The sequence below is a fragment of the Myxine glutinosa genome, chromosome 6, assembly GCF_964187855.1.
Source record: "Myxine glutinosa chromosome 6, kmMyxGlut1.1, whole genome shotgun sequence".
Taxonomy (NCBI): domain Eukaryota; kingdom Metazoa; phylum Chordata; class Myxini; order Myxiniformes; family Myxinidae; genus Myxine; species Myxine glutinosa.
Genome location: NC_136266.1, coordinates 132,051,227 through 132,071,849, shown reverse-complemented (window position 1 = coordinate 132,071,849; position 20,623 = coordinate 132,051,227). Strand labels below are relative to the sequence as shown.

The 20,623-nt window shown below is 41.8% G+C and overlaps 1 protein-coding gene across 1 annotated transcript in view; it reads left to right on the top strand.

Annotated features, from left to right (window-relative positions):
* LOC137429452 (uncharacterized) overlaps window positions 1-20,623 on the top strand; it is a 397,376-nt gene that overhangs the window by 368,369 nt on the left and 8,384 nt on the right. Inside the window, 10 exon segments of the mRNA XM_078781072.1 lie at window positions 1,089-1,124; window positions 1,893-1,929; window positions 5,521-6,011; window positions 9,054-9,144; window positions 9,398-9,898; window positions 10,076-10,237; window positions 11,583-11,673; window positions 12,287-12,321; window positions 14,304-14,466; window positions 16,086-16,153. Coding sequence (XP_078637198.1) covers window positions 1,089-1,124; window positions 1,893-1,929; window positions 5,521-6,011; window positions 9,054-9,144; window positions 9,398-9,898; window positions 10,076-10,237; window positions 11,583-11,673; window positions 12,287-12,321; window positions 14,304-14,466; window positions 16,086-16,153 — 1,675 coding nt within the window.

Below are 20,623 nucleotides of genomic sequence, written 5' to 3'. Positions count from 1 at the left end.
TACTCACTCCAGGGCCACTGAAGCTCAGCAACTACACTCCTATTCTCACACTCAACATCCACACTCTAATATGTAGTTAACATCCACAATCCCATTGATCTTTTATCAAGATCTCTGTAGCCATGAAACAAGAACCTACTCTTGCAGAAGGAATCTGTAGAATTAACAAGACCGATAGCCAAACAACGGCATAGCTAGGCTTGGATCTGCTGAGTGGAGGATCTCCTGTCCCCCTGTCATGTGACCAGATCGTCAGCTCTGATTGGTGGACGTTTGTGAGGGGCATACATATACACCGGACGGATAGACAAATGCTGTTGCAGACAGCATTTCCCTATGGGCTACGCTGTAAAAATATGGCTGCTGAACCATGTGACCGATGACGTCATCAATTTTTTTTCTCGCCCAATTTATCCCTCGATTACGGTTACGCTCAAGAAATTTCATACTGATAGTATCAAGCATTCTACTTGTCGATTTATAACATCATAATGAAGGCACCTATGACATCATCATTAACATATGTTATTCCCCATGGGGAGTACTTTACAATGAGCCATCTTTCAATTTTTTCCATGGAGCGGTTTTGGATATATAGAGGTCCAAAGTTTTTCGGTATTTCCAAGATGGCGCCCTATCATGTGACCTATGACGTAATAATTATGACTAAAAATTATGCAGGAGGAGGCGCTCCTATGGTGAAAAGTTTGTGTCAATCGGACCAATAGTTGCAGAGAAAACTAATTTTAAAGGGAATAAACCCGTAAAATGCCGGTGGTAAGGGACATACATACATTCGGACAGACAAACGCTGTTCCGGACGCCATTGCCCTACAAGCTACGCCATAAAAACAACATTTACAGAAGGGACAACTGGTAAAGGGTCCCCTCAACTGATGGTGGGTTCCATGGCGCTGGCATTTCAACACAATGCGATTTTATCTGCAATTGAACCCCAGTCTAGTCTCGCCAAGCGATTGAATCAATCAAGTTTGGTCTTTCAGCTTGTAAAAAGATTTATTTCCTTCTTGTATTTCAGAGTGACTTTAAAAACCATGATGTATTTAATACCTTCCTGTTTCTGACAGGGTCAGAAAGGTCCGAGCGGAGTAAGGGATTCCGAGGTGAGAACGTTATTTGTCACCCGTTGTTGAATTATATCTTGTTGTTGAACGTTGTCTTGCAATTTAGGTCAACGCAGATCGATATTCTTGGCACAAAATAATTTAAAATGAATTAAATTTTCAGCACTGAGCAAAAATTGCAATTGGAACAGTTTTGGCAGCAAAGAAAGTAGCGTTGTTTGTTTATGCCATTTCTTTAACCACACACATGTGCTGGCCAAGGCTGGTTTTCATATCAATTCCATGGAATCCAGAGAACGTTGATCGAAATATACTAACCACATTATGATGACATTTCGTGCATTAGCCCTTCATCGGAGTGAAAGCAGGCTCTTTTCTCTTTTTGAAAGAGGCTTTGTTTGCTTGGCTCGACAAAGGGTAAATGCCTGAAACGTCAGCTTCTCCCAAGTTTCCAATGGCGGATACCATACCTCGATCGACGTCCTCTTGACCCCATTCATTGCTCCACCTGACCATCTATTGCCTCAGTTCCATCCACCGACACTAGACCTTTACGAAGACTTGTTTTACATTACAGTTTTCGTGAACGTCTGATGTCAAGTTTAAATAATAAATTAATTTATTTATCATATGAGGCATAATTATTATCATAATCGGAAATGCGAATCGATGTGACATTTTGGACAAATGGAAGATATTTAATGTCTGCCAATTGGGCGCTGAACTGAAATATAGAGCTTCAGTATTGAAATAAGTTGTGATAACATCACATGTATTTTCCATTCATTTTTTTTCTCCTTCTTTCAGCGTTGCAGCACCGTGAGGCTGATACGAGACAAATGCAGTGAGTCGGACTTTGTTTCTCACCAAGTTCTGATATAGTTGACCTTTAAGTTCAGAATTGTTTTGGTAACAGCATCGTCATGGCGACATAAAGGGGGGGTCACTGTTTCACATTTGACAACCACATGAGCCAAGTCATCTGGGGGAACTGTCCAGTAACAGAACCCAGTGCCCATCTCTACTGTTTGACAATATGCATGTTAAACATTGATAATATATGAGGAATGTGCTTTGAATGTAAAGAAGTCCTGCCTTCGTTTGAACAATCGGGGCAGTGAACGAGGAGTTTTTCAAGAATGGATGTGATGTGCATGTAAACTGACCTCATGCGATCAAAAGACTGAGAGAGACTGAATTTCGTGTTATCCTTACAATGAAAAATGGTTTCCCAGCTTGGTGCCTGGTTTCCTTCAACGGTCACATTCTTCGTCATTGTTTCGCTGCAGCACTCTTTCGAGCAGATATACGATCTGAAAAGTTGTTTCACAGCCAGTGAACCACTGGTTTTTCTACAAAGACGTTCTAGATTTCTGTGAACTTATTTTCTTTTAAAATCATCATATGGTAACATTCAGATACCCAGATACTGTGTTTCCTCTTCTCCCCCTTCTCTCTCTCTCTCTCTCTCTCTCTCTCTCTCTCTCTCTCTCTGTCTCTGTCTCTGTCTCTGTCTCTCTCTCTCTCTCTCTCTCTCTCTCTCTCTCTCTGTCTCTGTCTATCTCTCTGTCTCTCTCTCTGTCTCTCTCTGTCTCTCTCTCTGTCTCTCTCTCTCTCTCTCTCTCTGTCTCTGTCTCTGTCTCTGTCTCTGTCTCTCTCTGTCTCTCTCTCTCTGTCTCTCTCTCTCTCTCTCTCTCTCTCTCTCTCTCTCTCTCTCTCTCTCTCTCTCTCTCTCTCTCTCTCTCTCTCTCTCTCTCTCTCTCTCTCTCTCTCTCTCTCTCTCTCTCTCTCTCTCTCTCTCTCTCTCTCTCTCTCTCATATTTTCCTGTTTGTTCATCCCTTGCTTATTGTATCCAATAATCGTTACAGCATTGTCAGTTCGTTCGCCATTTTTACTCTCTCTCCCTCACTCTTCCATGAGCCTCGATATTGTAAACAAACAAATGACTAAATGTATGATCAGAGCAATATGTATAATCAAAATGTGGATTCATATGCTTCCTACTAACCATGCATTCCACACCCCCCCCCCCCCCTTCCCCTTCTTGTTGTTTCATCTTATTCAGCTTGCTGCAAAGGTGAGTAGCACATTTGATGAATTCTACTGACTCTTTGAATGAGTTCGATTTTTTTTTTCTTTACACCCGCGAGTCTCATGGAAGAGCAAAGTTGAATTGACAGTGGGGTAGTAGTGGCAACAATTTGGCACAACCAGCAAGGGGAATAATGAGCAGGGGAAAGGAAATGAGAGAAGGCGGAAACACTGGAATCAGTAAGTAAAAGGGTTAGGTTAGCAGGGATTAATGGGGGAAAATAAAGATCATGGGTCAGGATGGGGGTTGAGACAAGGTGGCGGTGCACCGTCTGCTTGAGGCCCCAGAGAGAAGACTGAGAAAGAACGGCCTCCGATGGCGGTGCCTTAGATGGGAGAAGTGAGGAACAAAGTTAGTTGAGGTGTGCAGGCACTAGTTGGAAGAGTCAAAAAGTGTTGCACTTTTCAAAACATTTCAGAGCCAAAAATACATTATTTATATTCCAATGGTATCAAGGAACTTTCATTATGGTGAAAATAAATGTGGGACACATAGTACTGGAAACTACAAAGAAAACGAATAACACCTGGGCTATGTTTCACGGACACAGGACTGTACCTTCAGAGTCGGAGACAAAACAATTTGCTTTCCTCATATAATTTGATTGATTTTCCACTGCAGGAAGTTTGTGTAATGTCTGGGCAATCAAATGATTTGAAAGACAGTCAATAGTTGATGGAACAGTCAATAGTTGATGGATCCCTCAGTTATTGTAAAGGTTATTGCAAGGTACACTACGTGGCCAAAAGTATGAGGACACCCCTTCTAATTAGTGGATTCAGCTGTTTCAGCCACACCCATTGCTGACAGGTATATATAATCAAGCACACAGTCATGCAATCTCCATAGACAAACATTGGCAGGAGCATGGGCCACACTGAAGAGCTCAGTGACTTTCAATGTGGCACTGTCATAGGATGCCACCTTTACAACATGTCAGTTCGTCAGATTTCTGCCATGCTAGAGCTGCTCCGGGCAACTGTAAGTGCTGTTATTGTGAAGTGGAACCGTCCAGGAGCAACAACAGCTCAGCCGCGAAGTGGAAGGCCACACAAGCTCACAGAACGGTACCGCCAAGTGCTGAAGCACGTAGGACTTAAAAATCGTCTGTCCTCAGTTGCAACACTCACTACCGAGTTCCAAACTGCCTCTGGAAGCAACGTCAGCACAACAACTGTTCATCAGGAGCTTCATGAAATGGGTTTCCATGGCCGAGCAGCCGCACAAAAGCCTAAGATCACCACGCGCAATGCTAAGCGTCGGCTGGAGTGGTGTAAAGCTCGCCACCATTGGACTCTGGAGCAGTGGAAATGCGTTCTCTGGAGTGATGAATCACGCTTCACCATCTGGCAGTGTGACGGACGAATCTGGGTTTGGCGGATGCCAGGAGAATACTACCTGCCCAAATGCATAGTGCCAACTGTAAAGTTTGGTGGAGGAGGAATAATGGTATGGGGCTGTTTTTCATGGTTCGGGCTAGGCCCCTTAGTTCCAGTGAAGGGAAATGTTAACGCTACAGCATACAATGACATTCTAGAATCTAGAGTCTAGACTCTAGACGATTGTATGCTTCCAACTTTGTGGCAACAGTTTGGGGAAGGCCCTTTCCTGTTTCAGCATGGCAATGCCCCCATGCACAAAGCGAAGTCCATACAGAAATGGTTTGTCAAGATATGTGTGGAAGAACTTGACTGGCCTGCACAGAGCCCTGACCTCAACCCCATCAAACACCTTTGGGATGAATTGGAACGTTGACTGCGAGCCAGGCCTAATAGCCCAACGTCAGTGCCCAACCACACTAATGCTCTTGTTGCTGAATGGAAGCAAATTCCCACAGCAATGTTCCAACATCTAGTGGAAAGCCTTCCCAGAAGAGTGGAGGCTGTTATAGCAGCAAAGGGGGGGGGACCAACTCCATATTAATGCCCATTCTTTTGGATTGAGATGTTTGAAGAGCACATCCGGGAGTGATGTTCGGGCGTCCGCATACTTTTGGCTATGTAGTGTTAGTTGGAATGTCAAGTTCTTAAGTTTATTTTTGTTTCCTTCTTTATGACGTACGAGTAGATAGAAGAGATGTATGTGCAAAGCAATCTCTGCAATGCATGTTAATAGAAATATGGTACTATTTTAAAGGCCGATGGCTACTGCTATACTTGTGCTGAACATAATTTTAAAAAGGTATTCATGAGCCATTGAATATAGACACCTAAACACCTTGACTGATAAGTAGTAATCTTAAAGAGGATTTATATTAAAGCTTTTGACAGGTATTCTAAGTTTCCCCAAAGGAAAATTCTAAATATATGACTATTTTGGCTTCTTTCCTTTCCCATTCCTAGCCGAACGACCTTGCCCAGCCTATCCGACAGATCTTGTCCTGGCCATGGATATTGGTAGAGGGTCACCTCCTGTGGCTCGGGCCGAGAATGTTGCCAAAGGCCTGATCTCGCGCTTAGATTTATCTCAGACATCATGCCCACGCGGTGCCCGAGTTTCTCTCTTGGGATACAGGCAAGATGGAGTCATTTCGGCAAAGCGCCTCAGTGAAATCACAAATCACAAAACGCTGTTGGCTCGGCTCAGCAGTCTGGTGGCATCAAGTGCAGGCGGCCCGGCTGAGGTTGGCAAAGCGATGTTGCATGTGGCTCGTCACTCCTTTAAGCGTATTCGCGCTGGTCCTCTTGTGCGACGGATGGCCGTCTTCATTGTACGCTCAACTCCAAAAGACATGGAAGCTGCCCGGATCGGAGCCGCCCTCTTAGCTGCCGCAGATGTCACGACACTCATATTGACTTTTGGACGGTTGGCTGAACTAGAGCAAGCCATCAAGGTAGGAAATTGTTATTGGGGACGTCATGGTCTCTTCACTCATATTTTTTGTGGTAGACCTGAGCCAAAATGCCAATAATTTTAAATTTCCTTTATTAGAACTAGCAACGGTACCCTCCATACAGGTGGGGCTTCATTTTGGAGGCCCAAATGAAAAGGCAAAATATCAGAAATTGAAGGCTTTTTTTATTTTAAACGATTTATATAAACATCCGTTAAATCATATCACACGCAAATCATCAAAATCTAAACAGTATTTGTAGAATTTCAATAAAAGCCACATCACTGTTCATGTCGGTAAATATTATTCCATCGTGTTTGGAAAAACTGGAAAATTGAAAAATTGGAAAAATTGGAAAATTGAAAAAAAATTGGAAAAACAACATAGCCTATTTTACTCCAGGGGGTCCCAGGATTACCCAACCAAAATTTCGTTGCGGTCGGTTCAGCCGTTTTTGCGGTACCTGGGAACGGACAGACAGACAGACGGACATTTGGTGAATTATAGTAAGATGCATATTTACTTATAAATACATAATTTGGAAAACAAAAGAAGACCCATCAGGTAAAGGGCATTTACTAATTATTTGCATTGGCAGGATAAGCCCTGTGGTAGTGCACTTGGCTTTGACCTACATAATCCGGGTTCGATTCCAGATCCAAGTATAAACTGTTCTCCTTGTATTTTAACAGACATTGAGTGTTGTCTCATCATTGAGTGTTGTCTCAATGAATTGCATCATTGAGTGTTGTCTGTCGACTGGGATGTTAATCAAGCCGAGGACCTATCCACCGCCCTTGGTTGCTGTAAACATTGAGGATTCCACGGTGTCCTTCGCAAAGAGAAGGCGATTGTCGTCGGCACCTCAAACAAATTACAAATTCCTGCCCGAACCGACTGCATCAGTTGCAGAGTGGTATCTTATATATTGCGAAATGTGGTGTCTGTCCGTGCGTGTGTCTGTCTCCCGTTTTAACTTTTTTAAAGTCCATGAAATAATTTAAATTGATAGAATAACTTAAACTTTTCCCATCACTGGGGAAAAAAGCGGGTGCTTTTGCCAGTTCTCAGATATTGTACAACCAGCATTCAGGTGCTGCACAGAAATATATAAATGACCTACATTTACGAGTCTAGTATTGCAAATCCTTCCAAATACAATTAATTCAACACGGTCTATTCATCGGAATTGCACTTGATACTAGGGCATTGCCCGTACTATATCTATATCTAAAATTATATCCCCCCCCCTCTATTTACATGAAATGGTTTGGTCCAAAGCGAACGGCTTGTGAGTACAGTGACAATCCCCCCCCTCTATTTACATGAAATGGTTTGGTCCAAAGCGAACGGCTTCCGGAGTTTGGTAAAGAAATCGCCATCGCGTGCACAAACGCGCAGGAAAGCGAATGAATCGCAAATTCGTTTTTATTAGTTTTAAAACATAGTTTAACGCCAACATAGTTTGCAAACGTGAAATAAATGAATACGCTCTCAAATGTGCCATCCGAGGCAGAGTGTGTCCGCCACGTTCGGCACACGCGATAGTTCGCTGCTCTCTGATTGGTTGAATCGTTTTTTGGACATAGCTCGGTAAGTAATTGTCCGATTAATATGAAACCTTGAAAAGGCACATCCTCGGGTCCCCAGCAATATACCTGGCAAGTTAAAAGTATATCGGACCCGTGGTTGTCGAGAAACAGCGGTCACAGACAAACAGACGTACAGACGTACAAACGTACAAACGTACAGACAGAGATTACTGGAATTATAGATAGATGAAACTTATAAGCTGACCAGAACTTCCTCAGATTGTACATTTTTTGTCACCATAAAAAGAAAGACCATTTGAATCTCCTGTAAAAAGTTCCACCTTTTTTGTGGAACTCGACAATAATGGCTACCACGCATTACATGACACAACCGTAGTCGTTGGCATCATGATAGAGTGAATTTGATTTGTTATTGGTTCACGAGTTATCAAGTGACCACTATATTCGTCATGTGTGTGCGTCTGTCTGTGTGTGTGTCTGTCTGTCCGCAGCATAACTACCTGATGATATCATCCAATCTTGATGAAACTTGGGTGGGAGGTTGATATCATGATCTAGTTGTGTCCTGCCTAGAGTGGGCGTATTGCGCCCATTGTGGGCGGAGCCACGTCAGAAAAAGATGTCTTTTTAGGGGGTAATCGAGTTCAAGCTACATCTTCTCCGACGGAGTTGGTGGAATCTGACGGGTTTCGATATTTGGTTCGGCCAATGTCATGTGTCTAGCTCCACGGAGCTCGATTTTTCATTTTTTTTTTTTTTTAAATCATTTTCACCGAATTTTCGGTATTGTGTAGCTAACTAACCTCATAACTGATTATACATTATTTTCTATCTCATTTCAAGGTCAGTAACCTTCGTTTTGACATTTCTGGGCCTGGCCTGTCCGGGCCTGTTTTGGTTATAGTCCGTCCTTTGTCATTGAATACCGCCCGCTCGTGAACCATCCTCGTCTCCTGACTTGTTACTTACAAAATCGAAGATTTTAAAAGTATATTGGTCGGTTGCATTTGTTATTCTGTCTGTTTGTTTGTTTGTCACTCGCCTACAGGTCGCAATTCTAAACCGATCATCATGAAACTTCACCAAGTTGTAGAGGTCGTCCCAATTGAGAAGCCTTTTGATTTTGAGGTCAAAGGTCATCTGGAGGTCGAATTTCTAAAATTGCCATTTTTCATCCAATTGACTTGAAAGGTTAACAGCATTTGTATATTGAATCACTAAATTGGGAAGCCAACTATTTTGAGGACAAAAGGTCAAAGGTCAACTCTATGTCAAAGTTCTAAAATCATCAATTTTCATCTGAAAAACTGTCGCTTTTGACGCGATCGTCAATTCCAATCTTGATGAAATGGACAATTTGGTGTATCCATGGCAACTCTTTATTTGGGGAGGGGTGGATTATGCAAGTATCATGCTCTGCATGACGTCTTCGTGTTTGTTTGTTTGTTGTCGATGCAATGGCTAACTTGTTGGAAATCCTTCCCAACAGGTCGATGTCAATGGTCACTCACAGCTTGTGCATCTCACTGGTGATATTGCTTCCAAGTTGAATTCGACGCTCACTTGCACCCTCTGCTTCGGTAACATTTTATCACATAATTATGCTCAAAACTGCTTCTCTTCAATCTCGTGTGCATGTCTCATGAATTTCTCAGAGAATTTCATGAGAATCTCATCAAACGCCATGAAAAATTGTTGGAGTTTTTATTACAGTCTAGTTTTATTCAGGATGATTACTATTTGTAACCTATATGTACATCTGAGTTAAATAGTGAAATTAAACATTCATTTTTGTTTCATACTTGCTGACAGCACCACTTTTTCTTCTGCCAGATCATTGTGATCCACATCCAGAATGTCCTGGAAAAATAGCTCGATTGTTGGTAGAAGGCATGCAGGCAGAGGTTGCCTTTATGCTTGATGGAACCCTGGACCCTGAAATGCGTTCAACAGCAAAAGGTTTCTTGCGGCTTGCGATGGAGCTCCCACAGTCTACCCGCTCTGCTCTCGTCCTCTATCCGCATCCACCTGGATTTGACCGAGATCCAGTGAAATCTCCAGTTTCGAAGCCTGTGCCAGCTGCCTTGGCATTGGACTTTGATGACGATGAAAAAAAGAGGAGTGATGTGCTTGCTGAAGAACTGGATCATATGTCAGGCAGCCCTGTAGCAGGAACAGCAAAGACCCTGCAATGGTTGCTTGGAGAAGTGTTTAAGGGGCCTGCAAAAGGGAAGCGGAAGCGTGCCCTGGTTGTGGTGACAGCAGCAAGGGACTCTGCAGTGGTGGGAGAAGCTAAATCTATCCTGAACGCTGCCCTAAAGCTCAAGTGCAATGGTAAGCATTCTTTAAAGTAAGGATCGGAAAAGGCAGGGAGATATTGATACAGGTGAACTTGTTTCATGCTTCCTGGATGTTGCTTTCAAGTAAACTATTGCAAATACTTTTGGAATATTCATACCATTACTTTTATCAGTGGTTAAATAATTCTTCTTCTTGCTCCTTGCCGCTCAGGTGTGGCAGTGTTCGTCGTTGGCCTGGGTCCTAGAGCTAATGTGTCAGAAATGATGGTGGTGGCCAGCGATCCAACCGAGTTCCATATTGTACCTTTGATGAACCCTGGCAATAATGATTACCTCACACTTCACTTCCGCACCTTCCTCACCGCCCTCGATCGTAAGTGGCTTTTGTTCTAGTGTTACAGCATGTGATGAACTGTACATGGGCCTTAATGTAGCCTAGAAAGAGAATCACTGCTGGTCTAGGAATGAGTCTGGATAGACATCCTTGACAAGTTTACCAGCTTGATGTTTCAGTTATGCCAGTTCCAGTGCACAAGACTGTGCAATCAGGGGTTCATACAGGAAAACCTGCACCGTGCCTTAATTTTTTTTTTGTCTTGGTATAAGTGGCCGCTTCATGCAGATTTTATGAAAGGAAAGATATAAATAAATCACACACTATGCATTTATGAAAATATATTGTACACCACTCCTTTCCTATTTCATCTCCACGCGCTGCATGTTGACGATGACGCGTGCTGAAAAGGAGTACTCAGTTTTCACTCCGATTTCTTGTTTGTTTGTCCGGGCGATATCTCAGCCATCCTTTGAGCTAGGAAGCTGAAATTTTGGCACAACAGTGAGCAAGTCCTTTGTCAAAAATTGTATTTTTTATTAATCAATTAATTGATGAGTTACTTAATTATTATCGATTAATTATGTACTTATTTATTTTCTTTCTCATCTGGGCATTATCTCAGGAACCTTTTGAGCTGGGAAGCTGATATTCAGATATGACAGTGACCAAGTGATGTGACTATAAAGGATATTTTTGATTTATTGATTTATCAATTGATCGATAAATTATTTATTGATTAGTCAATCATTTCGTTAATTATTTGATTTTCTCGATTCATGACTTGTTTAATTAATTTTTAAAAAGTTACATCTTCGGATGAAGCACTGGTGGTTTAGGTATGCTATTAGCCAATTGATGAAGAAATTATTTTACGATTACTGTTTATTGATTTTAATAATGCAATTAATCAATGAATTATTGTACACCTCTCCCTCCCAATACCGTCTCTATGTGCTGCATGGCGGTATCACCGGGCGTCCCAGGCTCCCCGGCAAAGCCGCGCTGGAGGATCTTGTTTATTTATTTGGCATGGGGGCGGTGTACTTTGAATGTATCTGTACTTGTTTGCTCTTTAATCACTTAAAGCACAGGGAACAGATGCAGATATGCTGTTTCCAAAGAATAATATCGTTATTGTTATTTGCTAAATATGATCTATCGCTACACTCTCTACCTGCTCGCTATTGTTCCAATTAGCAGAACAAACATTTTATCAAAAGGCAATCAAAGCATTACCAGTGCAATGCAGGAAGTTGCATCATGTGATAATATTGCCATTATCTTTATTGAGGTGATAGTTCATATTACACCTGATTATTTTAAACAAAAATTAATGAATGGATAAGCAGGTGTTCTATTTTTCCACCCTCCTTCTTAACAGTGGAACTGTTTAATTACCCGAAGAAGGCATTGGCCCCAAAGTGTCGTGAAATAAGTGCACGTCTCAAAGACTCAAGGCAGAACGATGAAAGGTAAAAACATAATTTCCATCGTCTATCGGACTTTTTGTAATCAATTTAATATCATTTGAAGTTTCGCCTTCACATAAGTCTTAAAACACTGACTCGATGTTTGTTTTTTTATTCGACTAGCTTTGTGTGTGGATAGAATGGTAACTATCATCTACTTTGCATTGAATAAAACGAGTTAAATGACCATGAGTGCTCTACTGCATTAACATTTGTTTAAAAGCCTCCATTTTGTTTGAAAAGGCCCATTTTCACTCCTCATCGGTGCATGCTCGTGATTGAATGATGTTGGCCGTGATGTCGATTGGTTCCGTATAGCAGAACCAATGCCAACTCTCTCGTTTTGTTTTCCGGGAGTGTCCCTGTCTATGTGACCAAGCTACTGCTCGTCATTCTCATAACCTTTGCCTTGTGTGGTACTGACTTGATGCTCAGTACCAATTACTTGATGCTCAGCGGAGGTAGTGCACATACCTTTGGGCTGTGTAGTTTGGGTTGATTCCGGACATGACTAAATTTTTACTCCTATGAACGTTTCCCTTCACCATATACTTATCCACTTTTGACCAATGAAAGAGGGAAGAGTTTTCCTGCCTAATGTTTATCTTTTTTACAGTTCCATTCCATGGCACAGTCCTGCATTTAAAAAAGGTAAATATTAGAATATATTCCTTATTTTTTAACTCTGTCCTTAATTGCCCTTTTGTGGTAAGAATAAGGACTTTTGAATCCATAAGAGTTTAAGAAAATAACTAATTATAACAATAATGATAATGCAATTATCATTATTATTAATTATTATTATTATTATTATTATCATGTCACTTTCTTCAGGCAGTTATGACATCAAAACATTTTGTGCCTCTCCTCTTTCATAAAGGTTTCTGTTTAGTCCTTCAACAATATAAATGGATGTGTCTTATTAAACAGAAATCACATTGGAGTTACAAAATGAGTTATACAGTGCCTTCATAAACTATTCACACCCTTTGACTCACATTTTGTTGTGTTACAGCCTGAAATTGAGATTTTTTTTTTGTCACTCACCTACACATAATACCCCATAATGTCAATGTGGAATTAATTTTTTTAGAAATTTTTACAAAATAATGAAAAATGAAATACAAAAATATGTACTTTACATAAGTATTCAGCTCCTTGAATCAATACTTCATAGAAGCACCTTTGGCAGTGATTACAGCTTCGAGACTTCTTGGGTATGTCTGTATCAACTTTGCGCATCTGGATTTGGGGAGTTTCTCCCTTTCTTCCTTGCAGATTGGCTCAAGCTCTGTCAAGTTGGATAGGGAGCGTCAATGAACAGCAATCTTAAAGTCTTTCCACAGATTCTCAATGGGATTCAAGTCTGGGCTTTGGCTGGGCAACTCAAGGATGTTCACGTTCTTGTTCTGGAGCCATTCCAGTGTTGCTTTCCCTGTATGCTTGGGGTCATTGTCCTGTTGGAACGTAAATCTTCGCCACAGTCTGAGGTCTTTTGCAATCTGAAACAGGTTCTCTTCAAGGATTTGCCTTTATTTAGCTCCATTCATTGTTCCCTCTATTCTTACAAGTCTCCCAGTCCCTGCCGCTGAAAAGCATCCCCATAGCATGATGCTGCCACCACCATGCTTCACGGTAGGGATGATGCTACATTGGTGATGAGCTGTGCTCGGTTTCCGCCTGACATAGCGCTTTGCATTTAGGCTAAAGTGTTCAACTCTTGTCTCATTAGACCACAGAATCTTTTGCCTCATGCACTCAGAGTCTTTCACGTCGGTTTTTGCAAACTCCAGGTGTGCGGTCATGTGCCTTTTTCTCAGAAATGGCTTCCTTTTGGCCACTCTCTCATAAAGCCTAGATTTGTGAAGTGCTGCAGAGATTGTTTTCCCTCCAGCAGGTTCTCCAATCTCAGCCAAGAAACTCTGTCGTTCTGTCAGAGTGGGCATTGGGTTCTTGGTCACTTAATTTCATGGCCAAGGTTCTTCTTGCCCGGTTGCTCAGTTTGGTAGGACAGCCAGGTCTAAGAAGAGTGTGGCTAGTTCAATGTTCTTTCTATTTCCTAATGATGGAGCTAACTGTGCTGTTGGAACTTTCAAAACGAGAAATTGTTTTATACCCTTCCGCACATCTATGCCTCATCACAATTCTATCTTGGAGTTATATGGACAGTTCCTTGGGCTTTGTGGTACAGTTTCTGCTCTGACGTGCACTGCCAACTGTTGGACCTTGTATAGCAAGGTGTGTTTCTTTCTAAATCATGTCCAATCAATTGAATTTGCCAACGTTGGATTCGAGGTTGTAGAGACATCTCAAGGATGATCAAAGGAAATTGGATGCACCTGAGCTTAATTTGGAGTGTCATAGCAAAGGGGTTGAATACTTATTGACTCAAGACATTTCAGCTTTTCATTTCAAATTATTTTCTAAAAAATTCTGTGAAAAGATTTCACTTTGACATTATGGGTTATTATGTGTAGATCAGTGACAAAAAAAATCTCAAGTCAAACAATTTTAAATTCAGGCAGTAGCAACAAAATGTGAAGAAAGTCAAGGGGTGCGGGTACTTTCTGAAGGCACCGTACATGGTTACAATGCTCGTGTGAATGTGTAACATTGTGCTTGGTACTTGACAGAGATCTGTCAGGAGAAACCGGTCGAGGGCCCATGCCAACAGCTACTGCTCAAGTGGTACTACAATCCAGTGTTGCGCCAATGTGGCAAGTTTTGGTACAGCGGCTGCGGAGGAAACTACAACCGCTTTACCTCGCAGTTTGAGTGCCTCAAAGCTTGCTACCAGTAAGGTTCTATCCATATAATCTCTTCTCTCTATATTTCCGTTTATCTTCTCACCTTTATCCAAAACCTTAACTGTTTCACAGGATGCTCTTCCTATCAAAAGAACTTTTGACAATGACATTTTCTAATGGAGTGGTTTCTTAAATGAGGGGTTTTTTTTTTTATCTCGAATACCTGACATTTTCCATGCCGCAGCTCTCACCCTTTGTCCATTAATTTCCTGAGCTTTGCCTTGCGAATGCCTTGCATTAATCACTCATTCTGCTTTTTGCTGCTGAATTGCTCAGCCCTCCTCCACGAGCTCTGATGCGAGAAAAAAAATCTAAAATATTGCTTTTGAACACGTTAAAAATTAATTCAAATGACTGCACGTAAATATTCAACAGTTTGGGGTGTTTCAAACACACCAGATTATATTTGTACAGGTACTGGAAAGGCGTTTATCGTGTATGTAATGAGACGAGAGAGATAGAAACTGTATTTCGGAAAAGCGATAGATAATGAAATCTTAAACGGAGACGACACAAATTTGAGCAAAGGTTTTGGCAAGATTTCTGTTTGTTCCGAAGTTTCGACAACAAGCTGGACTTCGACAGGCACCAGGTGTGTCAAATAGTTTCGACCTTGTGTATCAATCCACCGCTGCAACTCTATTTTTTATACAACATCCTGGCTCATCCTGCGGTAACAGATGGTGAAGGCAATGGACTAGTATGGCAGTGGGACTGGAGTTGGACAGAAAAAGCAAGGGAAAGAATGAACAGGAAAAGAGGAGAGATAAGAGGGGAGAAAATATAGTCGCCTACAAATAAGAAGGTTGAGTGAGGTAGGGTCAATGGGGTATTACATATTGTGGGTAGAGGTGGTGGTGCACTGTTGGCTTTGAAGCCTTGGAGAGAACAGCAAAATTGAACCACATCCTGAAGGTAGTTCAACAAACTGGCAAAGAGATGAACAATGTTGTTCAGATTGCAGTAAGCCTGGATTATGTGAATATAACCAGGACACCGAGTGTATCCAGGACAAGGTTAATGGAAGAACGCGTGCGATCGTGGATGAGCTGTGGAGGGTCGGTGGGCTGAGAGAGCAGAAGGATCTGGACTGGAGGAAAGGTGGTAAAATAACAGCGAGGACACCAAACTGTCTGCGATGTGCGAGCTTCAATGCACCACTCAGATGTGACGTGGGGGTGCCAATAAATGTGAGCCAAAAATACTGAGACTGAGATGCCACAGAATCTAGAAAAGGCAGATGTATGACCGCATCTCCAGCTCAGAGGGAAGAGTTGTCCTCCATTGAACTATGAACAGTTGGACAAAGGCCTTTGTTTGGCTGTAAGTAGTTCAGATTTATCAAGGAATGACTTGGAATGATGAAGGATGCAGTCTGTTGCCACAGAAAATAAATCAATTCTTTTGCATTTTTTTTATTTCTGGTGTGAGCTGGAGGGTATTTAATATTGCAAATTAACCCACACCCGCTCGCTTTGCATTGACACTTAATCACATGGCACAAGGATGCTCTTGTCATCCTTTCTTCCTGATTAAGAACAAAGGCCACAGCCATTTTGCTGTGCCCTCCTTGGCCAGCAGTGCTGTGAGCTAATTTCATCCACACAGGCTCGGTTGGTTCCACAAAATCAACGGTGAACACCTTTTTCATCGGAAACCAGTAAACTACAGGCCAGGTAACTGTCTTTTTAGTGTTTGGTTCTCAAACCTCACTGCACAGGTCACCAATGTAATCTGAAACAAGATCATAAGTTATGTATGTTGCGCCCAATCTTTCCCAAACTTATTGCATAATTGAATTGTATTGAAGCTGTTTATCATCACGATATGTGTCAAATGCAGTTTACTTTCCGCAAACATTATAGTTTATTCCATGTAAGCTATCAAAACATTGCCAAAATTCCTAATTATTTTGCCAAAACAGTGCCAAAATCTGGGCAGTAGATCTCAACGGCATGGCACAATCTTGCCTCGGTAATGATGCAGCCAGCAGAATAAATTCTTAAATATATTTCAGTCAAGTATTCATTGATGACAGAGATGGGTTATGTGTGAAGGATGTTGAAGGTGCGCTCAGCTACTTTCTTATTCCCCTTAATTACAATAACAAATTGTGTGTGTGTGTGTGTGTGTGTGTGTGTGTGTGTGTGTGTGTGTGTGTGTGTGTGTGTGTGTGTGTGTGTGTGTGTGTGTGTGTGTGTGTGTGTGTGTGTGTGTGTGTGTGTGTGTGTGTGTGTGTGTGTGTGTGTGTGTGTGTGTGTATATGTATATATGTGTGTGTGTATATATATACATATACAGTCACGTGAAAAAGTAAGTACACCCCATGTAAAGTTTTGACTTTTTCAACATATTTCAACTTGCAGCTATTTGATCTTCATTTCAACAATATTGATAGATAACTGTGATATAACATAACAAATATCATGAAACATTTACATTTTGTAGTCCATTGTATAATTTAAATAAACATAAATGCAAATTTCGCATGTGGAAAAAGTAAGTACACCCCTACATTTATCACTACTTCAAATACCTAAAATTAGAATCAGCAAAGCTTTCAGAATCATTGGAATCTCCTGCGATGTAGTCAACGCCGAGGGCCTTTCACTCACTCACCGCAGGCAGGTTGGTGGTCTTTCTGTCTTCTACCGACTCCTCTCCGGCCTTGCTCCCCCAGCTCTCTCTGTGCTCTGTCCACCCCAATATTCCTTCAGGTCGCACAAGATCTGCCTGCAACCCTCTTCTGGTTAAACTGCCAAAGTCTAGGCTCTCTGCTCACCTTCACTCTTTCATTCCCCTTTTCTCCCGCCTCTGGAACAAACTCCCCCACTCCCTTCAATCCCACTCCTCCCTCCAGGTCTTTAAAACAGCTGTTCACCACCATCTCTTATCGTCCCCCATCGAAAACCTTGATCTTTTCTACCCCCGGTAATTCACCCCAGAGTCCTTGCAGTGTTCATATGTTTTAATCCTCTCCCACCTCCCCCCAAGTCCTCCCGATGTCCCTGCTCTCAAATGTTGTGTTTGTGTCCTTCCCCCTCTTCCCCCTCTCTTTTGTGTCCTTCCCCCTCTCTCCCCATCTTGTCTGCCGCTCCCCTTGTTTTTTGTGTTTTGTGTGTCGGTTTGTCTTTTTGTGTGATTAATGTTAGCTCTTTCACGAGCCTCGATCTTGTATACAAAAAAAAAAGAAGAAAAAAAAGGTGCACCAGCTCAGGTGCAAATGATTAGACCATCGTTAGAGAGCATCTTGGAGGAACCTGTCTTATTTCAACCTCAGACATTTAGTTTGGTTTGTTCTTTGTTGTTGAAGTGTGTGGCGTCACCATGCCTAGATCAAAAGAGCTCTCTGAGGCCTTCAGAAAGAAGGTTATAGATGCCTACGAGTCTGGGAAGGGATTTAAAAAGATCTCCAAACAACCATCATAGAATCCACAATGAATTCTTCATTGTACCAGAGGGTGCGTGCAGATAATGTGAGGCCATCTGTCCGAAGTTGAAGCTCAACCGAAGGTGCACCTTGCAACATAACAATGACCCTAAACATACCAGTTAATCCACCAAGGAATGGCTGAAAAGAAAGAAATGGAGGGTTCTGGAATGGCCAAGTCAATGCCCGGATCTAAATCCCATCGAGATGTTGTGAGGGGATTTGAAACGAGCTGTGCATGCAAGGAACCCCTCAAACATCGCACAGCTGAAATAATTCTGCATGGAGGAGTTGGCAAAAATTTCTCACAGTCAATGTCAGAGACTGGTAGACAGTTATAAGAAACGCCTACTTGAGGTTGTTTCTGCCAAAGGGGGCAATACCACCTATTAGAGCCAAGGGTGTACTTACTTTTTCCACATGCGAAATTTGCATTTATGTTTATTTAAATTATACAATGGACGACAAAATGTAAATGTTTCATGATATTTGTTATGTTATATCACAGTTATCTATCAATATTGTTGAAATGAAGAGATCAAATAGCTGTATATTGAAATATGTTGAAAAAGTCAAAACTTTACATGGGGGTGGACTTACTTTTTCACGTGACTGTATATATGTGTGTGTATATATATATATATATATATATATATATATATATATATATATATATATATCTATATATATATATATATATATATATATATATATATATATATATATATATAGATATATATATATATATATATATATATATATATATATATATATATATATATATATATATATATATATATACACACACACACACACACACACACACACACACACACACACACACAGTTCTGTGCAAACAAACGTTTGGGTTATACCAATGTTATTCATCCATTAGGGTAAATTCATCACATTGTCAGTGATAACATTCATACAGTATGTGTTTATTATTGTAAATTAGGCGAGGCGGGGGTGTACCTGATGCTGCCTTTCCAGGTAAGCTTTTATTTTTTGGATACAGGATTGAGGCTCGTGAAAGAGCTAACATTAATTCCACAAAAAATCCAACAGACACATAAAACATACAACAAGGGGAGCAGTATACAAGTTGGGGAGAGAGGGGGAATCACACAAACACAACATTTGAGAGCAGGGACATCGGGAGATCTGTGGGAGGGAGAGGGCCTGGGGGGAGGAGGCATGGGAAGGGGGGGTGGAGTAGTACAAAACACAAGGACACTGCAAGGACTTCCAGGAAAGAAGTCGGTATTTCAAAAAACTGGATCTGGGGTGAATTAATGGGGGTAGAAAAGATCAAGGTTTTGGATTTTTTTTTTTTTTTTTTTTTGTATACAAGATCGAGGCTCGTGAAAGAGCGAACATTAATCACACAGAAAGACAAACCGACACATAAAACATATAACATCAGGAGCGGTAGACAAGATGGGGAGAGAGGGGGAAGGACACAAACACAACATTTGAGAGCAGGGACCGAGAGACATGGAGACATCGAGAGATCTGAGAGAGGGCGAGGGCTTTGGGGGGGGGGGGGCATGGGAAGGGGGCGGTGGGAGAGGTATAAAACATATGGACACTGCCAGGACTTCCAGGAAAGAAGTTGGAATTTCATTGGATGGGGGAAGATAAGAGATGGTGGTGAACAGCTGTTTTAAAGACCTGGAGGGAGGAGTGGGATTGAAGAGAGTGAGAGAGTTTGTTCCAGAGGCGGGAGAAAAGAGGAATGAAAGAGTGAAGGTGAGCAGAGAGTCTTGATTTTGGCAGTTTAACCATAAGAGGGTTGCAGGCAGATCTTGTGCAATCTGTAGGAATATTTGGGGGACAGAGCACAGAGAGAGCTGGGGGAGCAAGGCCAGAGAGGAGTCGGTGGAAGACAGAAAGCCCACCTACCTGCCTGCGGTGAGTGAGTGAAAGGCCCTTGGAGTTAGCTTCATCGCGGGAGATTCCAATGATTCTGAAAGCTTTGGTTTCAACAGCGTGAAGCCGAGCTAGGTATGAGCTGGAGCACCGGCCCAGAGGGGAGAACAGTATTCCATTGAGCTGTGGATGAAAGCCTTGTATGTGATGATGAGCTCAGGTGTGCCAAGGAAGGACTTTGCACGACGGAGGATGCCCAGTCGGCGACGGGCTTTGGGGGCCAGCTTGGAAATGTGTTTTTCCCAGGAAAGATCATGGCAGATAGTGAGACCCAAAAGCTTGAGTGACAGAACTTCTTGGAGAGGATTTCCCCTGCGGGGGTTTCAGGATGTGTTGGACATTGAAAAGCTATGGAATTATTGGCCTTATGGTGGTTACCTTTTGCTTGTAGACCCACTGCAGCACTGCCTGACCCTCAATGTACATTTTATTCATCTTTGGTGGTTCCAAAATAGCCTTCATGGCCAATGTGTGGTAGCTTAAAACGTTGCCCAGATTCTGAAGTACATAACCCTGAAATTTGGGGCCTCTAGGTTCTACAGTTAAGCAGTAAAAGAGTAACAAACAAACAAATGACAGACATACAAACAAACACTTGAAATTATTTATAAGATTAACAGCATTTATAAATGCACATAAATACATTGTGTGGCCCCCCTTGGCCTTCTTGAGTGCCATCACTCTTTTACCCATGCTTCCTTTATTGGACTGAAGCACTCCTACAGGAGTATTGTGCCAAATATCCTGAATTACATTCCACAGTTCTGTTAGGTTCGTTGGGTTC